The following is a 26,327-nucleotide window of genomic DNA, read 5'->3' on the forward strand; positions in this document are numbered from 1 at the left end:
AGACTCACCAGAACAAAATGAAATGGTGTTGAGCAGTTGCATCAAACTGGTTTGATATCCTTTTTAGTTTACACATGCAGAACAAAGGAGGCACAATGTTAAATCAGCACTGGAGGTGAAACCATGAAGCGCTTCAACGTGTAGAGCTAAGGAAAATTGGAACATTCGCTCTTCAGGAGCCGTGGGGGGGGGGGTGAAAATTACATGACGAAGATCCAAATATTTTCCGTTAGATCAAACAGTGTCAAAGGATATGGAGCAAAAGGCAAGTAAATGGAACTGCAGGTTTTTAAAATCACCACCTACAGGTTTTTTAGGATGGTGGAACGGCTTGGGGGCAGAATGGAACATTTTGGAGGTTGCTTGTACATCTCTTCATTGTTTTAGTGACCTGGAACATGCGAAGGGGTAACACAGTCGCAACACCACTACATAATAGAACCTAAGGGTCAATACATGTGTGGTCTAATGGGCAAGCATATGTCAAGATCTGATAAGACAGTATAACTCAGCAGTTATTGAGAATGTCAAGACTCAGATGATTGGAAGAACTATACTGGAGAGCTGTAATACGAAGATCAACAAGCTGGACATTAGAGTACAAATAAAAGAGGATGTTAGAATTCCGGAGAGTCAGACAATGCAGAGACAGAGTTGCAGCACTTCCAGAGCAGGGATGGTTAAGTTTAAGAGAGAGCAACTTTAAGAGTACAGAGTGGGAAAGCTGAGGACTGGGAAAGTTTTGAAGAGCAACAGAGGATTACTAAGAAGGAAATACGCAGAGGAAAAATGAGGTACGAAGGTAAATTGGCCAATAATATAAAGGAGGATAGTAAAAGCTTTTTTAGGTATGTGCAAGGCAAAAAAATGGTTAGGACTAAAATTGGGCCCTTGAAGACAGAAACAGGGGAATATATTACGGGGAACAAAGAAATGGCAGAGGAATTAAATGGGTACTTCAGATCTGTGTTCACTGGGGAAGACACAAGCAATCTCCCTGAGGTAACAGTGGCTGAAGTACCTGAACTTAAGGGAATTTATATTTGCCAGGATTTGGTGTTGGAGAGACTGTTAGGTCTGAAGGTTGATAAGTCCCCGGGGCCTGATGGTCTACATCCCAGGGTACTGAAGGAGGTGGCTCGGGAAATTGTGGATGCGTTGGTGATTATTTTCCAGAGTTTGATAGATTCGGGGTCGGTTCCTGAGGATTGGAGGGTGGCTAATGTTATACCACTTTTTAAGAAAGGTGGGAGAGAGAAAGCAGGAATTTATAGACCAGTTAGTCTGACCCCAGTGGTGGGAAAGATGCTGGAGTCTATTATAAAGGATGAAATTACGGCACATCTGGATAGTAGTAACAGGATAGGACAGAGTCAGCATGGATTTATGAAGGGGAAATCATGCTTGACTAATCTTCTCGAATTTTTTGAGGATGTAACTCTGAAGATGGACGAGGGAGATCCAGTAGATGTAGTGTACCTGGACTTTCAGAAAGCTTTTGATAAAGTCCCACACAGGAGGTTAGTGAGTAAAATTAGGGCGCATGGTATTGGGGGCAAAGTATTAGATTGGATTGAAAATTGGTTGGCTGATAGGAAACAAAGGGTAGTGATAAATGGCTCAATTTCGGAATGGCAGGCAGTGACCAGTGGGGTACCGCAGGGATCCGTGCTGGGACCGCAGCTTTTTACAATATATGTTAATGATATAGAAGATGGTATCAGCAATAACATTAGCAAATTTGCTGATGATACAAAGCTGGGTGGCAGGGTGAAATGTGATGAGGATGTTAGGAGATTACAGGGTGACCTGGACAAGTTAGGTGAGTGGGCAGATGCATGGCAGATGCAGTTTAATGTGGATAAATGTATGGTTATCCACTTTGGTGGCAAGAACAGGAAGGCAGATTACTACCTCAATGGAATCAATTTAGGTAAAGGGGCAGTACAGAGAGATCTTGGTGTTCTTGTACACCAGTCAATGAAGGTAAGCATGCAGGTACAGCAGGTAGTGAAGGCGGCTAATAGCATGCTGGCCTTCATAACAAGAGGAATTGAGTATAGAAGCAAAGAGGTGCTTCTGCAGCTGTGCAGGGCCCTGGTGAGACCACACCTGGAGTACTGTGTGCAGTTCTGGTCTCCAAATTTGAGGAAAGACATTCTGGCTATTGAGGGAGCGCAGTGTAGGTTCACGAGGTCAATTCCTGTAATGGCGGGATTACCTTACACTGAAAGACTGAAGCGACTGGGCTTGTATATCCTTGAGTTTAGAAGAATGAGAGGGGATCTGATTGAGACGTATAAGATTATGAAAGGATTGGACACTCTGGCAGCAGGAAACATGTTTCCGCTGATGGGTGAGTTCCGAACCAGAGGACACAGCTTAAAAATACGGGGTAGACCATTTAGGACAGAGATGAGGAGAAACTTCTTCACCCAGAGAGTGGTGGCTGTGTGGAATGCTCTGCCCCAGAGGGCAGTGGAGGCCCACTCTCTGGATTCATTTAAGAAAGAGTTGGATAGAGCTCTCAAAGATAGTGGAATCAAGGGTTATGGAGATAAGGCAGGAACAGGATACTGATTAGGAATGATCAGCCATGATCATATTGAATGGCGGTGCAGGCTCGAAGGGCTGAATGGCCTACTCCTGCACCTATTGTCTATTGACAGAACCCAATGCCCAGACTCTTACACTGGTATGTTCTCATTTAAACAAAACAGGAAGCAAGGGTCAGTCCACCTTCCACAAGTATTCATTTGCATTTTGCAATTCAATACAAACTCCAATCTGCTCTCTCCTCTTCCTCCAGAAAACCAGACAAACTTGAAAAATAGTTTCTGATTAACCTCGGGAGAGAAATGGACTTGAATCTGGGCCTTCTATCTCAGAGGTAGGAACACTACCACCACACCACACGGGCCTGGTAAACGAGCTCTGTGTTTCAAACTACTCCAAGTCCCACTTGCTCCAGAGTATGTCATAACATCTCTGAACTGCTGGATTAGAAAATATCAACCTGGTTAAACTAACCACCATCTACAACATGGTCGCAATGCTCATAATAACAGAACTGATGAGGCCTCAACAAATACAGTTACATCCAGTGTCAGTGCGGTCTATGAAGGCCATCCAAGCTACATACTTGACAGACATCTGAGCGGACACCAGTCTTCCAGAAACCTTGACTGCTCAGTTCGACTGTTACCTCACGTCGCATTGTATTTTTCTGACGGATCTTCTGCAAAGCTTCCTGAAATTAATGGAAACACAGCATTTGTTGACATGTAATAATAGGGATTTTTGATCCCAACACTACTTAAAACATTATATCCCGTATAAGATGAGCATTCATGCTGACTTGCCCCATGTCTCATTTACCCATCATCCCCACAGTGGGTACCGGTTTTGCAGCAAGTGGGTTTTAAAATTCTTATTCTCATTTACAAATCCATGGACTATCTCTGCAGAATTCAATGAGTAAATTTGGAATAACTAATTGCAGTGACAGTGACTGTGAAACTATTGTAAAAACACAGAATGAAGAGAGAAAACGCTGAAGAAATTGGAGTGTTCTGAAGAGTCACATTGGACTGTGTTTCTCTCTGAAGATGCTGCTTGACCTACTGAGTTTCTCCATCATTGTGTTTGTTTCAGATTGTCCAGCATCCCCAGGATTTTGACTTCATTTGAATTACGAAAATAACTCATGATTAATAAATCAATCGATCTGGAATAAAACACATCAGCCTCAGGGACTAGAAAACAAGATTGTTATAAAAACCCTAATAGATTAAATAATGTTCATCAAGGAAGAAAATGTGTCATCTTTACCTCCAGACCCACAGCAATATCAATTACTCATAATTGCCATCTGCTATGACCGAGGGAGTAATCAGTTCAAGGAAATTAGAGCTGGCCAGCAAATGCCAGTCTTACCAGTCATGCCACAACCCGTGAAAAAATAATTAAAATCTCCACCAACTCCACAATCCCCGAAATATCTGCCCTTGGCCAATTCAGTCCCAGCCTTAAATCACTCTATGGTCAGCCCTCAGTGCAAAAACCCAGAAAGTGCCAGAGCTACCTCCTTTAAAACTCACACTAACCATCTGTCCCATTTTCTATCCCAGTAGGCATAATCTAAAACCTCTCCCCTTGATCAAGGCTTTGCTCATTTGACCCCAATGTCTTTATGTGGCTTGGTGTCAGATTGTGTTTGGCAGCACTACTGCAAACCACCATGTGGCACTTTACTATGTTAAAGACACTAGATAAATGCAGGCCATTGTTGTTGTTGCAAGCGGGTGGTTGGATCAAAAGGTGGATACATACACTTTGTCAGCATTGCAGACTTTATAAAACATTGCTCTCCCCTGTGGTGTCTAGTTTAGACTGTACAAAAGCTTACGTGGTGCATTGGTAACATCCTTACCTCTGAGCTCGGAAGTTAAGGTTCTAGTCTCACCTGCGCCAGAGACACATCACAACATGAGCCATGCATCAGTTGTGGGTAGTTGTTGGAAGAGGTTCTGAAGGACAGGATTAATATTTATTTGGAAAGGCAAGGACTGAGTAGGGGTAGTCAATATAGCTTTGTGCGGAATCATGTGTCACTACCTTGAGCATTTTGAAGCGATGACAAAGAAGGTTGATGAAGGCAGAGTTGCAGACATCGTCTACAAGGACTTCAGGAAGGCGCTTAACAAGGTTCTGCGTGGTAGACTGGTTAGCAAGGTGAGATCCCTTGGAATCCAATGGGAGTAAGCCGATTTGATACAAAATTAGCTTCAAGGTAGGGGTCAGACGGTGGAGGTAACAGGTTGTTTTTCAGACTGGAGGCCTGTAACCACCTGTGTACCACGAGGATTGGTACTGGGTCCACTGCTTTTGTCATTTATGTAAACGATTGGATATGAATAAAGGAGGAATGGTTAGTAAGTTTGCAGATGACACCTAAATTGGTGGTGTAGCGGACAGTGAAGAAGGTTATCTCAGAGTACAATGGGACCTTGACCAGGTCCAATAGGCTGAGGAATGGTAGATGGAGTTTAATTTACAAAAACGTGAGGTGTTACATTTTGATAAGGTAAGCTTACACAGTTAATGGTAGGGCCCTTGTGTTGCTAAACAAACAGACCCAAGGATGCAGGTACATAGTCCCTTGAAAGTGGAGACACAGGTATACAAGGTGGTGAAGGAGGTACTTGTTTCCCACTGCTTTCATTGGTAGGAGTTCAGAGGTAATGGTGCAGCCGTACAGGACATTAGTGAGGCCACTTCTGGAATACTGCATTCAATGCTGATCTCCCTGCTATAGGAAAGATGTTTAAAAAGGGACCGGAGGAGCAACGTTTTCCATGTAGTGGCTGGTGTGTATACAGAATAAAGTGCCAGAGGAGATGGTGGGGCTGGGTACAATTACAACATATAAAAGACATTTGGATGGATACATGAATAGAAAGGACTGAGAAGGGTATGGGCCAAATGTGGCAAATAGGGCTAGATCAGTTTAGAATATCTGGTTGGCGCAGGCAGGTTGAACCAAAGGGTCTGTTTCGGTGCTGTATAACTCTATAACACTCTTAACAGGTTGATTTAACAAAAATCTATACTGTATAAGGAAAGGAAAGCTTACAGTCTTCAACAATATTCAACGTTAGAAGTTAAAAGAACTCTTGTTGCACCGCTCCCTGTTCTCCTCAGTTGAAAATGACCTATTCTTGCTCTCTATAAATAGCTGAAGCAATAAACCGCATGGAACTTGAAAGGACCTGTGCAGAAATACACTCAGCTAGTTAAATACACTCGAGTGCTAAAGCAGCCACAGCATTAAACTAATGACAGATGGAAAATGTCAGACGAAGCAAAATTGCATTTCAGCAGCAGTATAGAGCACAGATTCCAAAACCGGTTTCTTTTCTCTAAGGTTAATGATTCTCCTTATAAATAATCCACACTGTAGCTGCAGCTCTCTCGGTATGGATGAATTGGAAGGACTAACAGATCTGAAATAGCATGCCCCCAAAATAAAGCTGTTTCAAAAATCACTTATATTCATACTTTGTGAACTCCTCACCAACCACGAGTGGTGCTCAGGCAGTGTGCATTATTCTGCAATTACATGCAGTTGCTTGGCTATCATCTATGACAAATACAATTATAAATTCAAACACTGAGACAGCAGGAGAATAATTTCTATTCTAAAGTCAGAGTCACACAGCACCGAACAGACCCTTCGGTCCAACTCATCCATGCCAACCATGTTTCCCAAATTAAACTTGCCCTAACTGGCTGCGTTTAGCCCTTATCCCTCCAAACATTTCCTTTCTGTACCTATCCAAAATGTCTTTTAAGTGTTGTAACTGTACCCGTATTTACCACTTCCTCAGGAAGTGTATTCCATATTTGAACCAGCCTTTGTGTGAAAAGGTTGCCCCTGAGGTCCCTTTTAAATCCTTCTCCTCTCACCATAAAAATATGCCCTGTGGTTCTGAACTGCCCCATCCTAGGGAAAAGGCTTTTGCTATTCACCATATCTATGCCCCTCAATTTTACAAACAACTGTAAGATGATTCCTCAATCTCCAATGCTCCAGTGAAAAAAGTCCCAGCCTATCCAGCTTCTTACAACTCAAACCTTTCAGTCCCAACCACATCTTGATAAATCTTTCCTGAACCCTCTGCAATTTCATATCCTTCCAATAGCAGGGGGACCAGAACCGTACACAATGCTCTAAAATAACCTCACCAATGTCCTGTACAGCCACAATATAATGTCCCAACTCCTATACATAATTGTTATCAGCAATGATGGAAAGCGTGTTAAACATCTTCTTAAACAGCACGTCAACCTGCAACACAAATTTCAAAGAATTATGTACTTGAACCCCTCAGTCTCTCTGTTCGACAGCACTACCCAGGATCCTATTAACTATACAAGTCCTGCCCTTGTTTGTTTTACCAAAATGCAATAACTCGCATTTATCCAAATTAAACTCCATCTGCCACACCTCAGACTCTTGTGAACAGCCTGTCTCTGATCACCTTTCCAATGAGGTTTACATTGTACACTATAGATTTCCCAGTGTTTCCCAAAGATGAATAGGGACAAACAGCCATTAATTATTGCTGACCATATCACCATTCTTTACAAAGGGTGTAATATATTAACTGTTAAAGTGAGCTGGGTTCAACCACTTCAAGGCCAATTCTTAACAATTTCTCCTATTCTTCACCACTCCAAATTCATCTACTCCATCCCAATTCCACTTTGTTCTGAATTGGATGCCAAAAAGCACTTACCAACATTAATCATAATTCAACTTACAAATTACCAAATACCTAATCTTTGATCTTCACCTCATCATAACTCTAGAGCATTCTCTTGACTCAACCACAATATATTGCTGCCCTCTCTTCAGCAAAACGATAGACATTTGCACTCCTTTTCATTCTAAATAAGACCCAATCTACACTTCCGCCTCATGTTAAAGTATACAAACCTTGTACGTGCCCAGTGCAGAGTGAGATTCATCCTCTATTGCCAGCTCTTGCTGGATCACATCAAAAAAATGCCTTGCTCTCAAAACCATACATTTCTGCAGATTTTGGGATAATAGATAACGTGGTCCAGCTCTGCCTAGATCACTCACTATTCCAGAGCCATCCTGCAGAACTAAGTTAACCCCATCTTTTGTTCCATCTCTTCAAACTCAAGGATTTCTTCGACATTAAGAGTGAGGTCATCTGTTGAGCTGTCTGTTGCTTCTCTTCATGGACCTTGGATCATTGCTAACAGTCTGATTGTAAACCTCTCACTCTCTCCTCCTTTGACATTATTTCCAACAAACCGCTGACCATACAATACCCACCTCCTAACTCCCTCCCAGGTGACATCATAATGGTTCACTAGCCCCACATACGATCCCCCTTTTGTCAAATCCGCTGTCTATCCCACCCCATACCCTCAAAATCAACCTCAATACCTTCATCCGTCAATACCTTGCTGTCTCCCACATCTTTGTCCACGTTTCCTGCAAATCTCAATCCCTCCACAAGATAATGGAATGACTTTGTTTTTGTTTTTATCTTTCATGTTTTGTGGGTGTCACTGACAAGGCCAGCATTTGTTACCCATTCCTAATTACCTTTAAACTGAGTGGATTGTTAGGGCCATTTCAGAGGGCAATTAACAGCCAACCACATTGCTGTGGGTATGGGATGACATGTAGACTATACCAGGTAAGGACAGCAGATTCTCTTCCCTGAAAGGACGCTATTGAATCAGATGGATTTTTACAACAATGATGGTTGTACTGTCACCATCACTGAGACTAGTTTTATATTTCAGTTTTTAAGTGAATTTGAATTTCACCAGCCAGGGATGGGATTTGAGCCCACGTCCTCAAATCATAAACCAGGATTACTAGTTCTAGATTATTGGTTCTGTGACAGTACCAGGATGTCACCGTCCCTCTCCAGCTCGTAGCCAAACTAGTTCACGACATCCTCTTGGACTGTGACATGATGTGGTTCCTCCAATTTTGTATAACCTTTGGCAAAGTGCATCACCCCATCAATAGCCCTGCTCTACAGTTTAACTTTGCTCAATGCCACTTGCTATTGGATAGCTCCCTCCAGTAATGGTCACTCCTCCCATTGCACTGCATCATTAGTTCCAAAGCATCACAAAAGTAAAATCTACCCTCAGTCCACCTCTTCTCTTGATTTCCTTGACGATATCATCGCATGACTAAAAAAAAGTCAGCATAGTCTTGGCAGGCCACAGGGCTGCTCTCTCATTCGAGGGAGGGAATGATGATGGTTTAACTCGTGAGGAGAAAGCATGAAATGGAAAGTCATTCATGGTAACTTCAGCCGCTACAGGAATTGAACCCACACTGTTAACACAATTCTGCATCACACACAAGCAGTCCAGATAATTGAGCTAAACCTCCTCAGCTAAAAACTTGGAGATGCAGGGCATTCTTTTCAGTAGGTGCAGGGAACAGTAATAGGAGACATAAGGTGTCCGTTTGGATGAGTAAAAGCAGACAAATTTGCAAATAAAATTGACAAATTCACTAAGTTGTCAACTTGTTAAGGGGATGTCAAGCTGTCATGGTATTTAAACCTCCTAGCTTTTACATTTCTGAATAAACTGTCCACAGCAAGTAAAGATCAGTGTTTGCCATTTCACCTCAGTCTGTTGACATAAGTCTGAGGACTGTCTCTATAGGAATTGTACTGCATGACTGATTTCACGACTTATTGCTGATAAGATGATTCACGGTTCACAGTCTGACTGACTGATAGCGGGGTGTGAGGGGTGAGGACTAAAAATTGTTTGTTTCATTTTTGTAATGTTGTGGTGAAGTTCTAGGTTAATGAGGAGAGCCTTTTTCAGAGCTCACCTGACTCATTCTCACTTCTTTATGAGGCAGCATGCCAGATTGCAGTTACCACCCACCCACCCATCTCGGAAAAGAAAATCCAACTGTCTGTGGCACTCTCTCCATCCACATTACTCCAAAGGATTTGTGCGAAAGCTAGTGTTAGACAAAAACACAAAAACATCAGAAATGCTAAAGGAGCAAATGACAGCTTACCTCTCGCTGAGCCAGTTTCTGTTTGTCTGCTTGTTTGACCTTGGGGCTGTTTGCTAGCAGGTGACGCAGTTTGACATAACTCTTCCACAGCTTCTGATACCTTGGAAGATAAGTTTTAGCTTACTTCCCAATCATAACAAAATATCTCCCATCAATCTCAACCAAAGTCAATAAGGAATGGCTCAGAGCAAACATTTTGGTTTGGACAGCAGCATCCATCTTAGAATTCCCTGACGCTACCCACGTTCAAGACAGCAGATGGGGTGCTCCCAACTAGGGGCAGTATGTGTGTTACAAGCAATGGTCACAGACACTTCTATGATGAAGAACACTTGAAATAAGTATCTGACGGACATTTTCTCATAACGAAACATTGGAACAAGTCATACACCGAGACAACTGCTCATCAATAGATTGTACAAACAAAACACAATAAAAACCAGAAGAACTGCTGTAAATCAGAAACAAAAACAGAAGTTGCTGGAAAAGCTCTGCAGGAGAAAGTGAGGACTGCAAATGCTGGAGATCAGAGTCAAGAGTGTGGTGCTGGAAAAGCACAGCAGGTCAGGCAGCATCTGAGAAGCAAGAGAGTCAGCGTTTCAGGCATAAGCCCTCCATCAGGAATGAAAGGTTCAGTAGTCTGGTCGCATCTGATGTTCAGAGAACAGGTCACCGAACCGGAAACGTCAACCGATTTCTCTTCACAGATGCTGCCAGATCTGCTGAGCTATTCCAAAAAAAAAAGCTGACTGCATTGAGATACCTTTGAACTTGTATCATGTTTGAAAGGATATGTGTACATCTGATGAGCCAAATGTAAGTTATATTTAAAACTTGGACAAAATCCTGTGTGATTTGTTAATAAATTATCCATACATACAATCTCTCCACAGAGTTAGAAGAAATCTCACCCATCAGGTGTACATCCTCGTTGCTGTCGGTCACTTTGTGACGAGATTATATAAAGAGTGACAGCAACCTCCCCATCCAGGGTGAGACGTGGACGATGTGTCCTTTTTGTTTGAGGGGGGAACCCAGTACCTTTTCCCCAGATCATGGTGTGCCAGCAGTCCGGCCAGAGCCAGACTAACAATATTTAGAAAAACATCTTCTACATGCGGCTCAAGCAACCGTCCTCAAAGGTCTTTCCACCAATGAGACAACAAACAAAGGCTGTGCCTAACAGGAGAGCATGAAATGCCCAGGTTGTTGTTTCTCTGGCAAATAAAGTGGAGAGGTGATTTGATACAGGTCTTTAAAATGATGGGAAGATTCAAGAGGAGTTCAAAACAGGTAAGGGAGTTTTTGTGCATGGGTTTGGACAGCAGGGGGATCAAAACAAGAGGTTGGACCAAACAGAAGAAAAGCCCAAATACAGAGAGTAGCCAGAATGAGGATGTCATTATCATTGACAGAGTACCTGAGGCTAACGATATAAATGAAGTTGAGGGGAAACTAGACAAGCACAAGGTAAAGAAACATATCCATCTGTACTGTATTCTGTCTTAGTTTCTCTGCTACTGAAACCTCCCACTCTGCTGAGGACATGCAGATCCTGGGCCTCCTCCTTCGCCATTCCCTTACCACCCGATGTCTGGAGGAAGAATGCCTCATCTTCCACCTCCAGACAGTCCAACCCTGTGGCATCAATGTGGATTTCACCAGTTTCCTCATTTCCCCTCCCTCACCTTATCCCAGTTTCAACCTTCCAGCTTAGCACCACCCTCATGACCTATCCATCTTCCTTCCCACCCATCCGCTCCACCCTATCACCATTACCCTCCACCTCCATTCACCTATCATACTCTCAGGTATCTTGCCCCCAGCCCCACCCCCACCACCCTCACATTTATCTCTCCACCCCCAGGTTCCTAGCCTCATTCCTGATTAAATTGTTTTGCCCGAAACATTGATTTTCCTGCTCCTCGGATGCTGCCTGACCTGCTGTGCTTTTCCAGCACTACATTCTCGACTTAAATGAGAGACCCCTGATTTTTAAGCAGTGACCACCTAGTTCTAGATACTTCCATTAGAAAGCACATCCTCTCAGGGTATTACACTTAATCAAATCACTTTTTACTCTTATAAACTCCTCTGTATACAAGGTTCGTCTGCCCAACGTTTTCCTCAAAAGGCAACCTGCCCATTCCAGGCATTTATCTGGTAAACCTCCTCTGAACTTGCAACAGCCTTGCAATAATTTCATTGGAAACATTTAGCAGAGAAGATGGATAAATATCAGGAGTGCATTTTTTAAAAATTACTTACAGAATGGCTTGTATAAAATATTAGCAGAAAGACTCTAGTGGCATTAAATCAAAGGCATCATAGGAAATCTCCCACTGCTGCATTAGTGAAGCTGAACATGAATACATTTTTCTGCATCTGATTCTCAGTGCACCTGACCTAGAAATTGCTTGATGGAAACACTGAGTACTCAACATGGACAAGTGCTTTGATAACCAACTATGAAATCCTTCACCTTCATAAACAGAAATAAACTCAGAAATATTTAGGGAAATTTTTTTTTTTGAAAAAAGCACAGAAGCCACTAGCTAAAACAGAATGTCAAACCTACACATTTCAAACAATTTAAGCCGACATTTCTGACAGCAAACCATTGGCTCGCATAAGGTTAAAAATTAAAATTAAAAGGTAAGCTTAGAGTGGAGTTGCTGACCAAGTACTTTCATTTAGGAATTGTTGATAGCCATTATAACAACAAGAAATACTTTTTATGATTGTCCTCCTTGTTTGTACATTCTATGTTGCATACTCCAGAGAAATGTTTCAAGTCATTTCCAAACCTCAAACTTAATTCCACCAAGTTCAAATTAGCCTTTTTACTGACAACATACTCTCAGCCAACCTACTAGCAAGTTCCACAGAGCATTCCCGAGAGACACTGAGCCATTTCCTTTTTCATAACAGAGTGACTGAAGCAGGATTGTATTCACAGTTATATACACCACTAATAACTGAAAAATTTGGTTTCTCCTCCAAATCTGGTTCGATTCTAAAATACAAACACTGAAGAGGAAACCTACAGGGAATTTAATGCAAGTTTACTTGTAGGATACAGCCAACAGTCCGTGGATACATTACTCTGATCTTACTTCAGTGCTCAGGACTGACTATATATTAGGCAAGTGGCAACACATGAACAAGTCAGCATCTACATTGCGTTAACTAACTTCACATGTAGCCTTTAAAGAAAGCCGATGTGATTGGAGTTAAGGCTGAACACATAAAGGCTAGAAATAGGCCATTCTGGCCAACCTGGTCATGCTGACATTATGCAGCACAGAGCCTTTACTATGTAGGGAAGGGACCTACATAAGAATAAGTAGATCTTGTTGCAATTACAGAGACCTTTGATGAGACCATGGAATGGAATCTTGCAGAGGTGACAGGGTCTCGCTTGCCATTGGAGGACCAGCAAAACACCAGTGCCCTTCTTTTCAGGCAAGTCCAACATATCACGTGACATTCACTGGTCAGAGAATTGAAAGGCAAGCTAATAGCAACACAGAAACACAGAAGCAGGAGTCAGCTGTTCAGCCCTTTGCGCCTGCTTCTCCATTTAATACGATCATCCAAGTCAGTTCTCTGATCTCTCTTTCTCTTCATACCCTTTGAATCCTTTAAGCTCCAAGCACTATACCTAACTCCTTCCTGAAAACATTCAATGTTTTAGTCTTGAGCTACTTTTTGTGACACTGAATTCCACGCACTCTCTGAGTGAAGAAAGTTCTCTTCATCTCGGCCTTAAGTGTCCTACCCCATATCCTTAGACAGTGACCCTTCGTTCTGGGCACCCCAGTCAGCCGGAAAAGCTGTTCTGCGTTTATCCTGTCTAATGCTCTTAAAATTTCCAGGTTTCTGAGAGACTCCCCTCACCACCACACCCCCCCCCTTTCACCCCCAAATCTTCTAAATTCCAGTGAATATAATCCTAATCGATCTGGTCTCTCTTCATACGTCAGTCTTGCAATCTCAGGAATCAGTCTGGTAAAGTTTCATTGCAATCCCTCCATAGCCAGAACATTCTTCCTCAGATATGGAGACCAAATCTGCACAGAGTACTCCAGGAGCAGTCTCACCAATGCCTGTACAATTGCAGCAAGACATCCACACGTGTGTATTCTAATGCTGTCATTATGAAGGCCAACATACTATTTGCCTTCTCCACTGGGTGCTGCACTGGCATGCTTATTTTCATTGCCTGATATACAATGACACCCATGTCTTGTTGCACCTCTCCCTTTCCCAATCTATCACCATTCAGATTAATTACCAAACTAAATGGCATTCTCCAACTTAATCCAGAACAAGTCCAGCAACACTCAAGGAGCTGGAGACCATTCAAACCAAAGCAGGTAACGACTGCCCAGTATATTACCCCCAAGGTCACATATTTAAGGCAGAGATGAGGAGAAACCTCATCAGAGGGTAGTGAATCTGTAACATTCTTTATCACAGACAGCTGGCAAGACTGGATTTTTAAGTATATTCAAGGCTGAGATAGACATATTATTAATCAAAACGGGAATCAGGAATTATGGGGGGGAAAAGGCAGGAGAGTGGAGTTGAGGATTATCAGACCAAACATGATCCCATTGGATAGTGCAGCAGGCTCAAAGGCCAAATGACGTAATTCCACTCCTATGTCTTAGAGTGGTTGTGGTTAGCTCAGATGGCTGAATGGCTGGTTTGTGACGCAGTATAATAAAAAGAGCGTGAATTCAATTCCTGCGCTGGCTAAGGTTGCCATGAACAAAGAATGATGAAGGATTCTCCTCACTCTCTTCCCCTTGCCCTTGCTTGGTGACCCTCAGGTCTGTGGATTAGATTAGATTCCCTACAGTGTGGAAACAGGCCCTTTGGCCCAACAAGTCCACACCAACCCTCCAAAGAGTAACCCACCTAGTCCCATTTCCCTCTGACTAATGCACCTAACACTATGGGGCAATTTAGTATGGCCAATTCATCTGACCTGCACATCTTTGGACTGTGGGAGGAAACCGGAGCACCCGGAGGAAACTCACGGCTTCAGAATGATGAGGAGAAATCGGATTAAAACATACAGAATAGGGAGAGCTGGGTGAAGTGGACATGGGAGATAGGCAAAAGTGAGGACAGCAGATGCTGGAGATCAGAGTCAAGATTAGAGTGGTGCTGGAAAAGCACAGCAGGTCAGGCAGCATCCGAGGAGCTGGAAAATCGACGTTTCAGGCAGGAGCCTTTCATCAGGAATGAGGCTGGGATTTTATCTCTCCACCCCAGAGCTCCCAGCACCACTCAAATCTTGACTCTGGAGATGGGAGACGGCATTCCCACTAGTAAGAGAAACCAGGATCTGAAGGCTCAGCCTCAGAGTGAAAGGACAACCCATTTGGATGGAGGCGAGGAAGAATTCTTCAGCTAGAGGGTGGTGAATCTGTGGATCTGATTTCCACAGCGAGCTGTCGAGGCCAAGTCACTGAATATATTTAAGACAGAGATAGAAGGGTTCTTGATTGAGAAGGTTTATGGGAGAAGGCAAGCGAATGGGGTTGAAAAACATACCAGCCGTGATGAAAGCAGACTTGATGGGCCAAATGGCCTAATTCTGTTCCTGCATTTTACAGCTTTTTGGTTAAACCACTACCAATCGTGTTTCTTGAATGAGTGTGCAGTCCTATGGAATGGTAGGACTATGGCAGCTTTACCTTTCTCTTAAAGCTCTAGAATTATCTTCCTCAGTTTTGCCAACCCTTCAGCCTCCTCTCTGTCCTTGAAGCTACCTTTTTGCTCCAGATGTCAGCGATCTGTCCGAACAACACCATATATGGTTTGCTGTCCAGTTCTAAGTTATAAAATTCCAATTTTGGAGCACTTTGCAATATTAACGGCACCATTTCTGCACACACAAGCTGTGGTAAGGTTGATCGCACAATGTTCTAGTGAAATAGATAAACTCCAAAATACAAACTCATCCCTACTTAAAAGAAATGTTGACTTTTAATAAACACAATGAAACCCCTCAGCACAAACTATACACAGTGCAGCATTTAGCTAGCTTTATTGAAATTCTCATGGAAGTGAAATTGATTCATTAGACATCACCCACTGCGAAATAGGGCAAAAAAATTGGATTAGAACAAATTACTTGCTCATAATAGGAATTATGTGAGCAATAATATTCGAAGTGGATGCTGACGAAGGAGGACTGTACACTGCAAGAAATTAACACAAAAAGGGTGGGAAGGGAGAGTTTGAAGGAGGGAGTTCATAAACTAGCATCAATTCCCTTGTTGAAAGCCAAGCAGCATTTAGTCAAACAACCTCACTGCTAAATTACTGTATGGAATCCACCATTCACCCAATAAAATAAACTTTCCTTGTGCTTCCTATGACGCTACTGCCACCATTGGGTGATGTTGTGAATTGACACAAGGATAATCAAATACACTTTCCTTTTGAAGAGAGATGAAAAAGACAGCGCCACTAGGGAATCAAGGTATGCAGGGAAAGGGCAGGAAAGTGGACCTCAGGAATGTCAGATCAGCCATGATCCTATTGAATGGCACAGCAGGCTGGAGGAAGTGAACAGAATACAAGTGTTCCTATTGTTTATGGCTTTTCTGTACATTTAAAAACGCTGCATCTCTGATGGGCTGAACAGTCTACTCCAATTTTCTACACCTACACGCTTATAACCTCCTCCAATTTGTGACTTTTGCTATTTATGAACTTGTTTGCTACTTAGTATTAATACTCCAACAGAACATTAGCAATGCAAATTTCTAATGTTCCACTGATAGAGAATTTAAACGCGTACATATTTTTATTCATTCAATGGGATGGAGGTGTTGTTGGCTAGGACACTGTTTATTGTCACACATTAAGAGTCAAATACATTGCTATGGATCTGGAGTCACATGTAATGACAGACCAGACAACAGACAGATTTAATTTCCTTAAAAGACATTGATGAATTAGATGGGTTTATATTACAATTGAACAAGGGCTATATGGTGAACATTTATTCCAGGATTTTATTGAATTCACATTTGACTATCTGCTACAGTGTGATCTGAACCCTGGTCTCCACCGTCTGAGGCTCTGGAATACTAGACCAGTGACATTACCGCTATACCACCAGCTCCTTGGTACATTATATATATTCTACTCACTTCCTCCAGTGTTGGTGTACAATGGCTCTTTCAATCTTCCAGGCTCTCTAATTCTAGAACAAGGACAGCAATTAGGTGGGAACACCGCCATATACAAGTTCCCCTCCAAGCTACTCAACATCTTGACTTGGAAATATATTGCTGTTCACGTGTCACTGCGTCAAAATTCTGGATCTCCCTCCCTAATAGCATTGTGGGTTATTGCAACGGTTCAAGAAGGTCACTCACCACCATCTCCGAGGAGTAACTAGGGACCGAACAACAAATGCTGGTCCAGCCAGCAACGCCCACATCCCAAGAACAAATCCCTTCAAAAATCTAACAAAGCTTAAACAAACTGGACAACCATTTGATTTGTTAAACTATTATTATTTATTTTTTAAAAAGAATTAGAGACTTTTTGTTGCCCCATTCTTTGAGGATCGTAAAGGAATATATAGTGCGCTGCCACAGAGCAGCTGGCATTATGGACTGACTATCTGGATGGGGAACTACTGTGTACACAGGGTCTGCTGGGAATGTTTCACTACCTTTACAGGGGTGTGTCAAGCATCCAGATAGGAAACCAGCCCAAAGGATTCAAAAGATTCCAGATAAGTTAGTTTCTCGGCTGAAAACAATGAGGAAGGTTACAACATTTACATTTGAGTTTTGAAGGAAAAGTTAGTCAGCTGTGTATGTGTTATGCACTGTCACACACAATTGGATTAATAATGGCAGGAGAACAAAAAATAATCTTTCGAAAGTGAATCAAATTGACAACTGGGATAAAGGAAAAAATTCACTTCTCTCAAGAGTCCTTTATGAAGGATGTGAAGACTCTAGCGAGAATGCGGTAAAGGTTTGAATATAATTTTTGGGATGAGGGGTTTCTGTCACAAGGGTGTGCGTGTGTGTGTGTGTGTGAAAAGAGTGAGTGAGAGACAGAGAGAAAGAGAGAGATGGTGATAAATGTTTATGAGTACATAGTGTGCAACTGTTTGCATTGGTGAAGGGGTCAAGAGCCAGAAGGCGCAGACTTAAGGTCAAATAAAACCCATACACTGTGGGTGCTGGAAGCCAGAAACAGAAATTGCAGGAGAGACTCAGCAGATCTGACAGCATCTGTGAAGAGAAAGGAGAGTGAATGTTCGGAGTCCAGTGTCATACCTGCTGAGTTTCTCCAGCAGTTTTTGTTTTTATTATTTTGAACATTGCGTGCAATTCTGCTCTCCCTTCTATCGAAACGATGCTGTGAAACTTGGAAGGGTTCAGAAAAGATTTACAAGGATGTTGCCAGGGTTGGAGGATTTGAGCTTCAGGGAGAGGCTGAACAGGCTGGGGCTGTTTTCCCGGAAACGTCAGAGGCTAAGGGGTTACCTTTTAGAGGTTTATAAAATCATGAGGGGCGTGGGTAGGGTAAACAGACAAGGTCTTTTCCCTGTGGTGGGGGAGTCCAGAACTAGAGGGCATAGGTTTAGGGTGAGAGGGAAAAGATTTAAAAGGAACCTAAGGGGCAACTTTTTCATGAAGATGATGGTGTGCATATGGAATGAGGTGCCAGAGGAACTGGTGGAGGCTGGTACAATTGCAGCATTTAAAAGGCATTTGAATGGGTTTAGAGGGATATGGGCAAAGTGCTGGAAAAATGGGACTAAAGTAGGTTAGGATATCTGGACGGGTTGGACCAAACTGTCTGTTTCTGTGCTGTACATCTCTATGACTCTATGGCTATTTTACAGATTTAAAGGCAGTTGCTGAAAGAACCAGAGGTGACATGAGGAGAAAGTTTTATATGCAGCAAGTGGTTAGGACCTGGGATGTGCTTCCTGAGAGTGTAGTAAGGCAGAATGTATTGAGGCTTTCCAAAGCAAACTGGATAAGCCCTAGAAGGAGAAACAATTTGCAGGGCAATGAGACTCGCTGAGTCAGTCTTGCACAGAGCTGACAGAGACAGAGGATGTGGATAGGGTATTGGCGATTGAATAACCTGAAATGGTTAGCTTCTTTACTTCTAGTGTCTTCACACCACGGCAGAAACGTGAACAATGAGGAAAGCAAATCAGAGGTAAACGGGTGCATCATTTGTTGAGTAAAACTTGGTTACAACACAGTGACTTAGTCAAGTCAAGAATTTGTTCCAAAACAGAATAAGAGAGCCATCAAGGTCTACAGCACAAAAAAAAGCACCTTCGGCCCATCATATCTGCATCTATCAAAAACAACCATCTAACTATTCTAATCCCACCTACCAGCACTTGGCCCATTGCCTTGTATGCCTTGACATTGTAAGTACATACCTAAATACTTAAGAGTCACAGGGTCATGGAGATGTACAGCATGGAAACAGACCCTCTGGTCCAACTCATCCATGCCGACCAGATATCCTAAATGAATTTAGTCTCGTTTGCCAGCATTCGGCCCATATCCCTCTAAACCCTTCCTATTCAGATACTCATTCAGGTGCCTTTTAAATGTTGTAATTGTACCAGCCTCCACCACTTCCTCTGGCAGCTCATTCCAGACGTGCACCACCCTCTGTGTGAAAAAGTTGCCTTAGGTCCCTTTTAAATCTTTCTCTGCTCACCTTAAATCTATGCCCTCTAGATTTGGACTCCCACATCCCCAGGGAAAAGACCTTGTCTATTTAGCCTATCCAGGACCCTCATGATTTTATAAACATCTATAAAAGGTCACCCCTCAGCCTCCGATGCTCCAGGGAAAAAAGACCCAGACTCTTCAGCCTCTCCTCAAATCCTACTCCCCTGGCAACATCTTTGTAAATATTTTCTGAGCAAGTTCAAGTTTCACAACAACGTTCCTATAGCAGAGAGACCAGAATTCCAAAAGCAACATCACCTCCTAACTCTATACTCAATGTTCTAACCAATAAAGGGAAGCATACCAAACACCATCTTCACTATCCTATCTATCTACGACTCCACTGTCAAGGAACTATGAACCTGCACTCCAAGATCCCTTTGTTCAGCAATACACTCCATGACCTGACCATTAAGTGTACAAGTCCTGCTCTGGTTTGTCTTTCCAAAATGCACCACCTCGCATTTATCTAAATTAAACTCCATCTGCCACTCCTCAGCCCATTGGCCCATCTGATCAAGATCCCATTATGAGGTAACCTTCTTCACTGCCCAATATACCTCCAGTTTTAGTGTCATCTGCGAACTTACTAACTAAATCTCCTACGTTCACATCCAAAGCATTTCTATAAATCATGAAAAGCAGCGGACCCAGCCCTGGTCCTTGTGGCACACTGCAGGTCACAGGCCTCCAGTCTGAAAAGCAACCTTTGACCAACACCCTCTGTCTTCTACCTTCAAGCCAGTTGGATTTCTGCTTCTATCATCTTTACTGGCAATGAGTTCCAGATTCTCACTATTCTCTGGGTGAAAAGGTTTTTCCTCACATCTTCTCAAACCTCCTGACCCTGCCTTAAAATCTATGCTTAGACACTGATCCCTCCATTAAGGGTAAATGTTCCTTCCTCTTTACCCGATCTATGCCCCTCAATTTTATATATATCTCAATCTTGTGGTCTCCACTCTTAAGGCAAACAACCCCAGTCTGTCAATCTCTTCATAACTCAAACTCTCCAGCCTAAGCAACATCCTGGTAAACCACCTCTGCAACCTTCTTTGGTGCGGTCATAATAATTCTATAATGTGGATTCCAGAACCGCACACAATATTCTAGCTGTTGCCTAACCAACATTTAAAACAGTTCCAGTATCACCTCCCTGTTCTTAATCTATGCCTCAACTAATAATGGCAATTATCCCATTTGCCTTTTTAACCCATGCTATGTACCTGCCCTGCTACTTTAAGGGACCAGGGGACATGCACACAAAGGTCCCTTTGATCTTTGGTGCTTCCCAGGGTCCTATCATTCATCATGTATTCCCTTGTCTTGTTTGTCTTGCTAAATGCATCACCTCATTTATCTGGATTGACCAGGGGACAAATTTTCGCAGGGTTTCTTCCAGTTTCTCACAACAGCAACAATTTCCATTTACAACACACATTTTCACAGAACAAAATGCCAAGGCACTTTCAAGGAGCATTATTAGATGATTATTATTGACACAAAATTATGTGGGGTGATATTAGGATTGTTTTTGAGGGTGTAGGTTTTAGGGTACTTTTTTTTAAACAATGATTTCTCTGAATATTCCACTGACGTTATTGTTAACGATTCAGAGCATCTTCCACGGTGAACACTTTCACTGCTGATTATTGATTTCACTCTTGCAGGCTGTAGGAGTGAAAGTTCTACTGACATGAAGTGAGATTTGTGGATGGAGGGGCACATTTGTAATTTAACACAATGGGTGCTCTTTAAGTATAGGACTGAGCGCAGCCATCACAATCCATGCTGTATGACTCAAAGAGTATCTCTCTCAGTTCACTGTAATTTTCGGATCTCACTTCACAACTTAAGTGCCTTATTCTAGCTGGCATTCTGGTAAACCTCCCTCATTCCTTTCTAAGGTCTTTACACCTTCCAAAGCATTGATTACTTCAGATGTAAACAATATTCGATCATCTATAAATGTACCTGTAACGGTTTTAATTAGCCACTTCCTGGACTGAGAGTAAAATATTAGAATCACACACTAACTTCCCCAGGAGGCTAGAGGCATTAATATAAAAATTGAGCAAAGCTCATGAAATGCAGTCCCTGTACAAAAACAGGCCAACAAAACTGCTCCAAAAACAACACCAGAAGTACCTGTGCTTCTATCTGAAGTGATCTGCTGCTTCAGCGTTCAGGAAACATGTGGGTTTTCTGGCAGCATGTTGGTCAGGAGCCAATAGAAAGTGGGAGACTTGTGCCACTTCTAGTCATCAAAGGGCATTAAAAAAAAAGAGCAGAATCAGGCGATGCTGCCCATCAAGTCTGCATCAGCTGTCAATCATGGCTGAGATGTTTCTCAATCCCACTTTCCTGCCCTCAACCCCTCCCATGTCTAAAGGGACTTCATCCTCAACTTCAGTCCCAAGACCCCAACCACTTCCCATGGCACCTTTCCACGTAAATGCAGGGGCGCCCTCTCACTTTCGTCTCTTGCCCAAGGCCCCAATCACTCTTCCAAGGGGAAACAGCGATCTTTTTCCAAAATCCTCAGGACCAACTGGTTCTTACTACCCATCATGACAGAGCTATTCAGACCAAGTTCATTTTTCCAAAAGGGCCCAAACACAAACAAACAAACAATCTATACTTCCATTCAGAGTCACTCTCAAGAAAACCTTTTGTGTTTCAGACGTTTCGGTTTTTGGGCAAAGGCTACCTGCCCTTGTTCAGCCGCATTAACTGTACTCGCTGCTCACAATGTGGTCTGCTCTACAATGGTAGACCCAAGGTAGGCTGGATGACCGCTTTGTGGAACACCTATGCTCAGTCTGCAAACATGATTCTGAGTTACTAATCAGCTGGTATTTTATTTCTTCACCTTGTTGCCGTCTGACCTCTCTGTCCTTGGCCTGCAAACTTCGATAGCAGCTTGAAGAACAGCACTTATCGATTTTAACCACTTTATAAAGTTTCAAACTCAACATCCACAGCAACCGTTTGAGTGTAACCTCCACTTTGTTCCATGTTCTTCTTGGCAGCTGCTGGTTTTACTTTTTGCTTTTTCAGTCATTGTTGATTTTGAATAGTGGTTATTTTTCATTCTGAAATTTGAATTGATAACTGCGCTGGCATTTAATCTCTCCTACCTTCAGTTCTCTATCAATCACAGAATTGTTATGGTGCAGGAGGCCATTCAGCCCATTTGCTGGTTCTATTACTTGGTGCCAATCTCCTGCTTTTTCCTCACATCCATGCACACCATTTTTATCCAAATAATCATTCAATACCCTCCCAAAACCTCAATTGAACCTGTCTTCCCATTTCCAGGCAGTGCATCCCACGCCCTAACGTTTTCTCACATCATCCTTGCTTCGTTTGCACATTGGAAAACAAAAAGGCCGTACATTTAAAACAAACAGAAGTATATTCTTCCTATCTACTCCGTCTACTTGCACAGAAGAAACAAAATCAATGCCTTGCCCAGTTCTAAAACTTAATTTCAATGTTAATAACTTTTCAAAGTCCAGGGTTAAGAACATAGCGAATGCATTACAAGTAGTGTTCAGCAAGCAGAAGCAGTGATAAGCAGAGCATTGGAAGAGATGTTGATTTTAGGGCTGGGGTTGGGAAACCAGGAGTGAAACAGTGGAAGGGAATATCTGAAAATGTACCAAGTATGAGTGAAAGCACTAAGATGGTCAAAACAACCTGTTGATTTTTTTAAAATTCATTTATCCGATTGCTAATTAGGCAAAATTTATTTCCTATCCCCAAATATCCTGAATTAACATTTCAGAGGGCAGTTAAGATTTAACCATATAGTGATGGATCTGGAGTCCGGAAAAGGATGACAAATTTCTTTCCCCAAAAGATATCAGTGAACCAAAAGAGTAGTTATAATAATCAGAGGGCATATAGCTAGCGGATTTTTATTCAAAATTCACCATCTGTCATGACAGGATTCAAACCCGTGCCCCTAAACTTTGAGCCTGAGCCCCTAGGTTACTGGTCCAGTGACACTGCCACTATATCATCAAATTATGGCAGTACTGGTTGTGAATTTAGGGGCTGGGGGAGGGAATCTGTGTGAGGGGCTGGGGGAGGGAATCTGTGTGAGGGGCTGGGGGAGGGAATCTGTGTGAGGGGCTGGGGGAGGGAATCTGTGGGGAGGAGGAATTGAACACTTGATGTGGAGAGGAGTTGAAATAACAGAACACAGAAGGAAGGCCATTCTGCCCACTGCCACACTGAAGGCAAAGACCAACTTAATGAATCCCACTTTCTCACCCCCGACCCTTGTTAGGAGCTGCTCAGACATCAGATTGAATTTTCTTTCATTAAATCGTTCTAAACCCTTCACAATGAGACATCGGTGCAAAATCACCTCTTCCTTGTCTCTGCTCTACACTAAGCGACCCAGCTTCTCCAGAGTATCTGCAACCCTTCATCCTTGAAACTATTCGAGGAAATATTTTCTACCCTATACTTCACATCCTTCCAAAAATGTGGTGCCCAGAATCAGACACAACAGTCCAGTCAGAGGGGAACTAACCTTTTATAAAGCTTTGGTATAACCTCCTGGTCTTCACACTCTCGTGGGTTTATCAGTAATAAGACGGCATCATTTCTAGCACATGCAATATTTTGCATTTGGGTGTGGCAGTAATGGAAAGGAAAGTGCTCAACTTACTGTGGGTCTCCAGCATAACTTAGCTGAGCAGGCCGAATGCCGAAATGAACTATAATCGGGAAAGTTATGACCTCAGGGTTAAACTGCTCCCGGTCTAATTGGTCAATACGAACAGAACTGGGTTTCTGTAAAGAAATCAAAAGTTTCAGGTTAAACAGCTGCCTGATAAACAACAGCAACACATTTACATAAAGATCTGGGATTGTTTAAGTTGACTAATCTTAGAGGGGGCGGACCACTTTTCTCACAAGAGATTCACATCAGAATTTGAACAATAGCATCCATATAGAATACTTAATAGCACAAATTGCTTGATGGTGTATCATACGGATGTCACTTAGCTAAACGAGGAGAGATTCAAACAGGTGACCAAAGGCTTAGTAAGAGAGATCAGTCTTGAGGAGATCGTTGAGGATGAAAGAGTAATGCAGAGGTTTGGGAGATCATTGCAGAGTTTGAGGCTCAGGCAGCTAAAGGCATGGCCCCCAATTGGAGTTCTTTCTGAATTTGAACCCAATATTTGACACAAGACATAGAAATTCATTCAAATTTACATCTTCCCTCTTTTACAATGCTTGCAATATATCTCTTAGCTAGTAATGATAATCAACTTAGGGTTACTTCAGCAACAGTGCAATTTCAATTAGATTGCAACAAACAAAACTGAGGTGTAAGGTGTTGGTATTATTTATTCAAACTTCATGTGAAAGCAGAACAATGAAGAAACCATTCAGCCTCTTGTTAAGCTTGCAGTAATAGGAGTATTTGTCTTCAAATATACCATTGTTCACTGGGGTTCCATTAGCAGAGTTGATTAGATGATTGTTGCGTGATATTAACAGCCTGGGTTCAATTCCTGCACCAGCTGAGGTTACATTGAATGACTCTCGTTCTTGTCTGAGGTGTAGTGATTCTCAGGTTGTTGTGGTTCTGTTCGCCGAGCTGGAAGTTTTTGTTGCAAACGTTTCGTTCCCTGGCTAGGCGACATCATCAGTGCTTGGGAGCCTCCTGTGAAGCGCTTCTGTGATGTTTCCTCTGGTGTTTATAGTGGTCTGTCCCTGCCGCTTCCGGTTGTCAGTTTCAGCTGTCCGCTGTAGTGGTTGGTATATTGGGTCCAGGTCGATGTGTTTGTTGATGGAGTTTGTGGATGAATGCCATGCCTCTAGGAATTCCCTGGCTGTTCTCTGTCTGGCTTGCCCTATGATAGTAGTGTTGTCCCAGTCAAATTCATGTTGCTTGTTGTCTGTGTGTGTGGCTACTAAGGATAGCTGGTCGTGTCGTTTCGTGGCTAGTTGATGTTCCTGTATGCGGATTGTTAGCTGTCTTCCTGTTTGTCCTATATAGTGTTTGGTGCAGTCCTTGCATGGTATTTTGTACACTACATTCGTCTTGCTCATGTTGGGTATCGGGTCCTTCGTTCTGGTGAGTTGTCTGAGCGTGGCTGTTGGTTTGTGTGCCGTTATGAGTCCTAGGGGTCGCAGTAGTCTGGCAGTCAGTTCCGAGATGCTCCTGATGTATGGTAGTGTGGCTAGTCCTTTTGGTTGTGGTATGTCCTCGTTCCGTGGTCTTTCTCTTAGGCATCTGCTGATGAAGTTGCGCGGGTATCCGTTTTTGGCGAATACCTTGTATAGGTGTTCCTCTTCTTCTTTTTGCAGTTCTGGTGTACTGCAGTGTGTTGTGGCCCTTTTAAATAGTGTCCTGATGCAGCTTCGTTTGTGTGTGTTGGGGTGGTTACTTTCATAGTTTAGGACTTGGTCTGTGTGTGTGGCTTTCCTGTATACCCTTGTAGTGAATTCTCCATCTGGTGTTCTCTGTACCATCACGTCTAGGAATGGGAGTTGGTTGTCCTTTTCTTCTTCTCTCGTGAATCGGATTCCTGTGAGTGTGGCGTTGATGATCCGGTGTGTTTTTTCTATTTCCGTGTTTTTACCAATCTCGGGACTCATAGCAGAGGCAGTTATGCAAAGGTTAGAACAAACAGTCCTACCACAAATTCAACCCAAACTCTGGGTCAGATATGTCGATGACACGTTTGTAATCATTAAAGACACGGAAATAGAAAAAACACACCAGATCATCAACGCCACACTCACAGGAATCCGATTCACGAGAGAAGAAGAAAAGGATAGCCAACTCCCATTCCTAGACATGATGGTACAGAGAACACCAGACGGAGGGAGAATTCACTACAAGGGTATACAGGAAAGCCACACACACAGACCATGTCCTAAACTATGAAAGTAACCACCCCAACACACACAAACGAAGCTGCATCAGG

At 42.7% G+C, this 26,327-nt stretch overlaps 1 protein-coding gene across 1 annotated transcript in view; it reads right to left on the bottom strand.

The window, feature by feature from the left end:
• The window catches only part of drosha (drosha ribonuclease III), a 186,821-nt gene that overhangs the window by 117,168 nt on the left and 43,326 nt on the right, over positions 1–26,327 (bottom strand). The window contains exons 14-16 of the mRNA XM_043719624.2: positions 24,050–24,174; positions 9,608–9,707; positions 3,143–3,250 (exon numbers count right to left, since the gene is read on the bottom strand). Of these exons, the coding sequence (XP_043575559.2) occupies positions 3,143–3,250; positions 9,608–9,707; positions 24,050–24,174 (333 nt within the window). The remainder of the gene's footprint in view (positions 1–3,142; positions 3,251–9,607; positions 9,708–24,049; positions 24,175–26,327) is intronic.

This window comes from Chiloscyllium plagiosum, unplaced genomic scaffold (assembly GCF_037043375.1).
Source record: "Chiloscyllium plagiosum isolate Xiang-an unplaced genomic scaffold, Cpla_swu_hap1 HiC_scaffold_34, whole genome shotgun sequence".
Classification (NCBI taxonomy): domain Eukaryota; kingdom Metazoa; phylum Chordata; class Chondrichthyes; order Orectolobiformes; family Hemiscylliidae; genus Chiloscyllium; species Chiloscyllium plagiosum.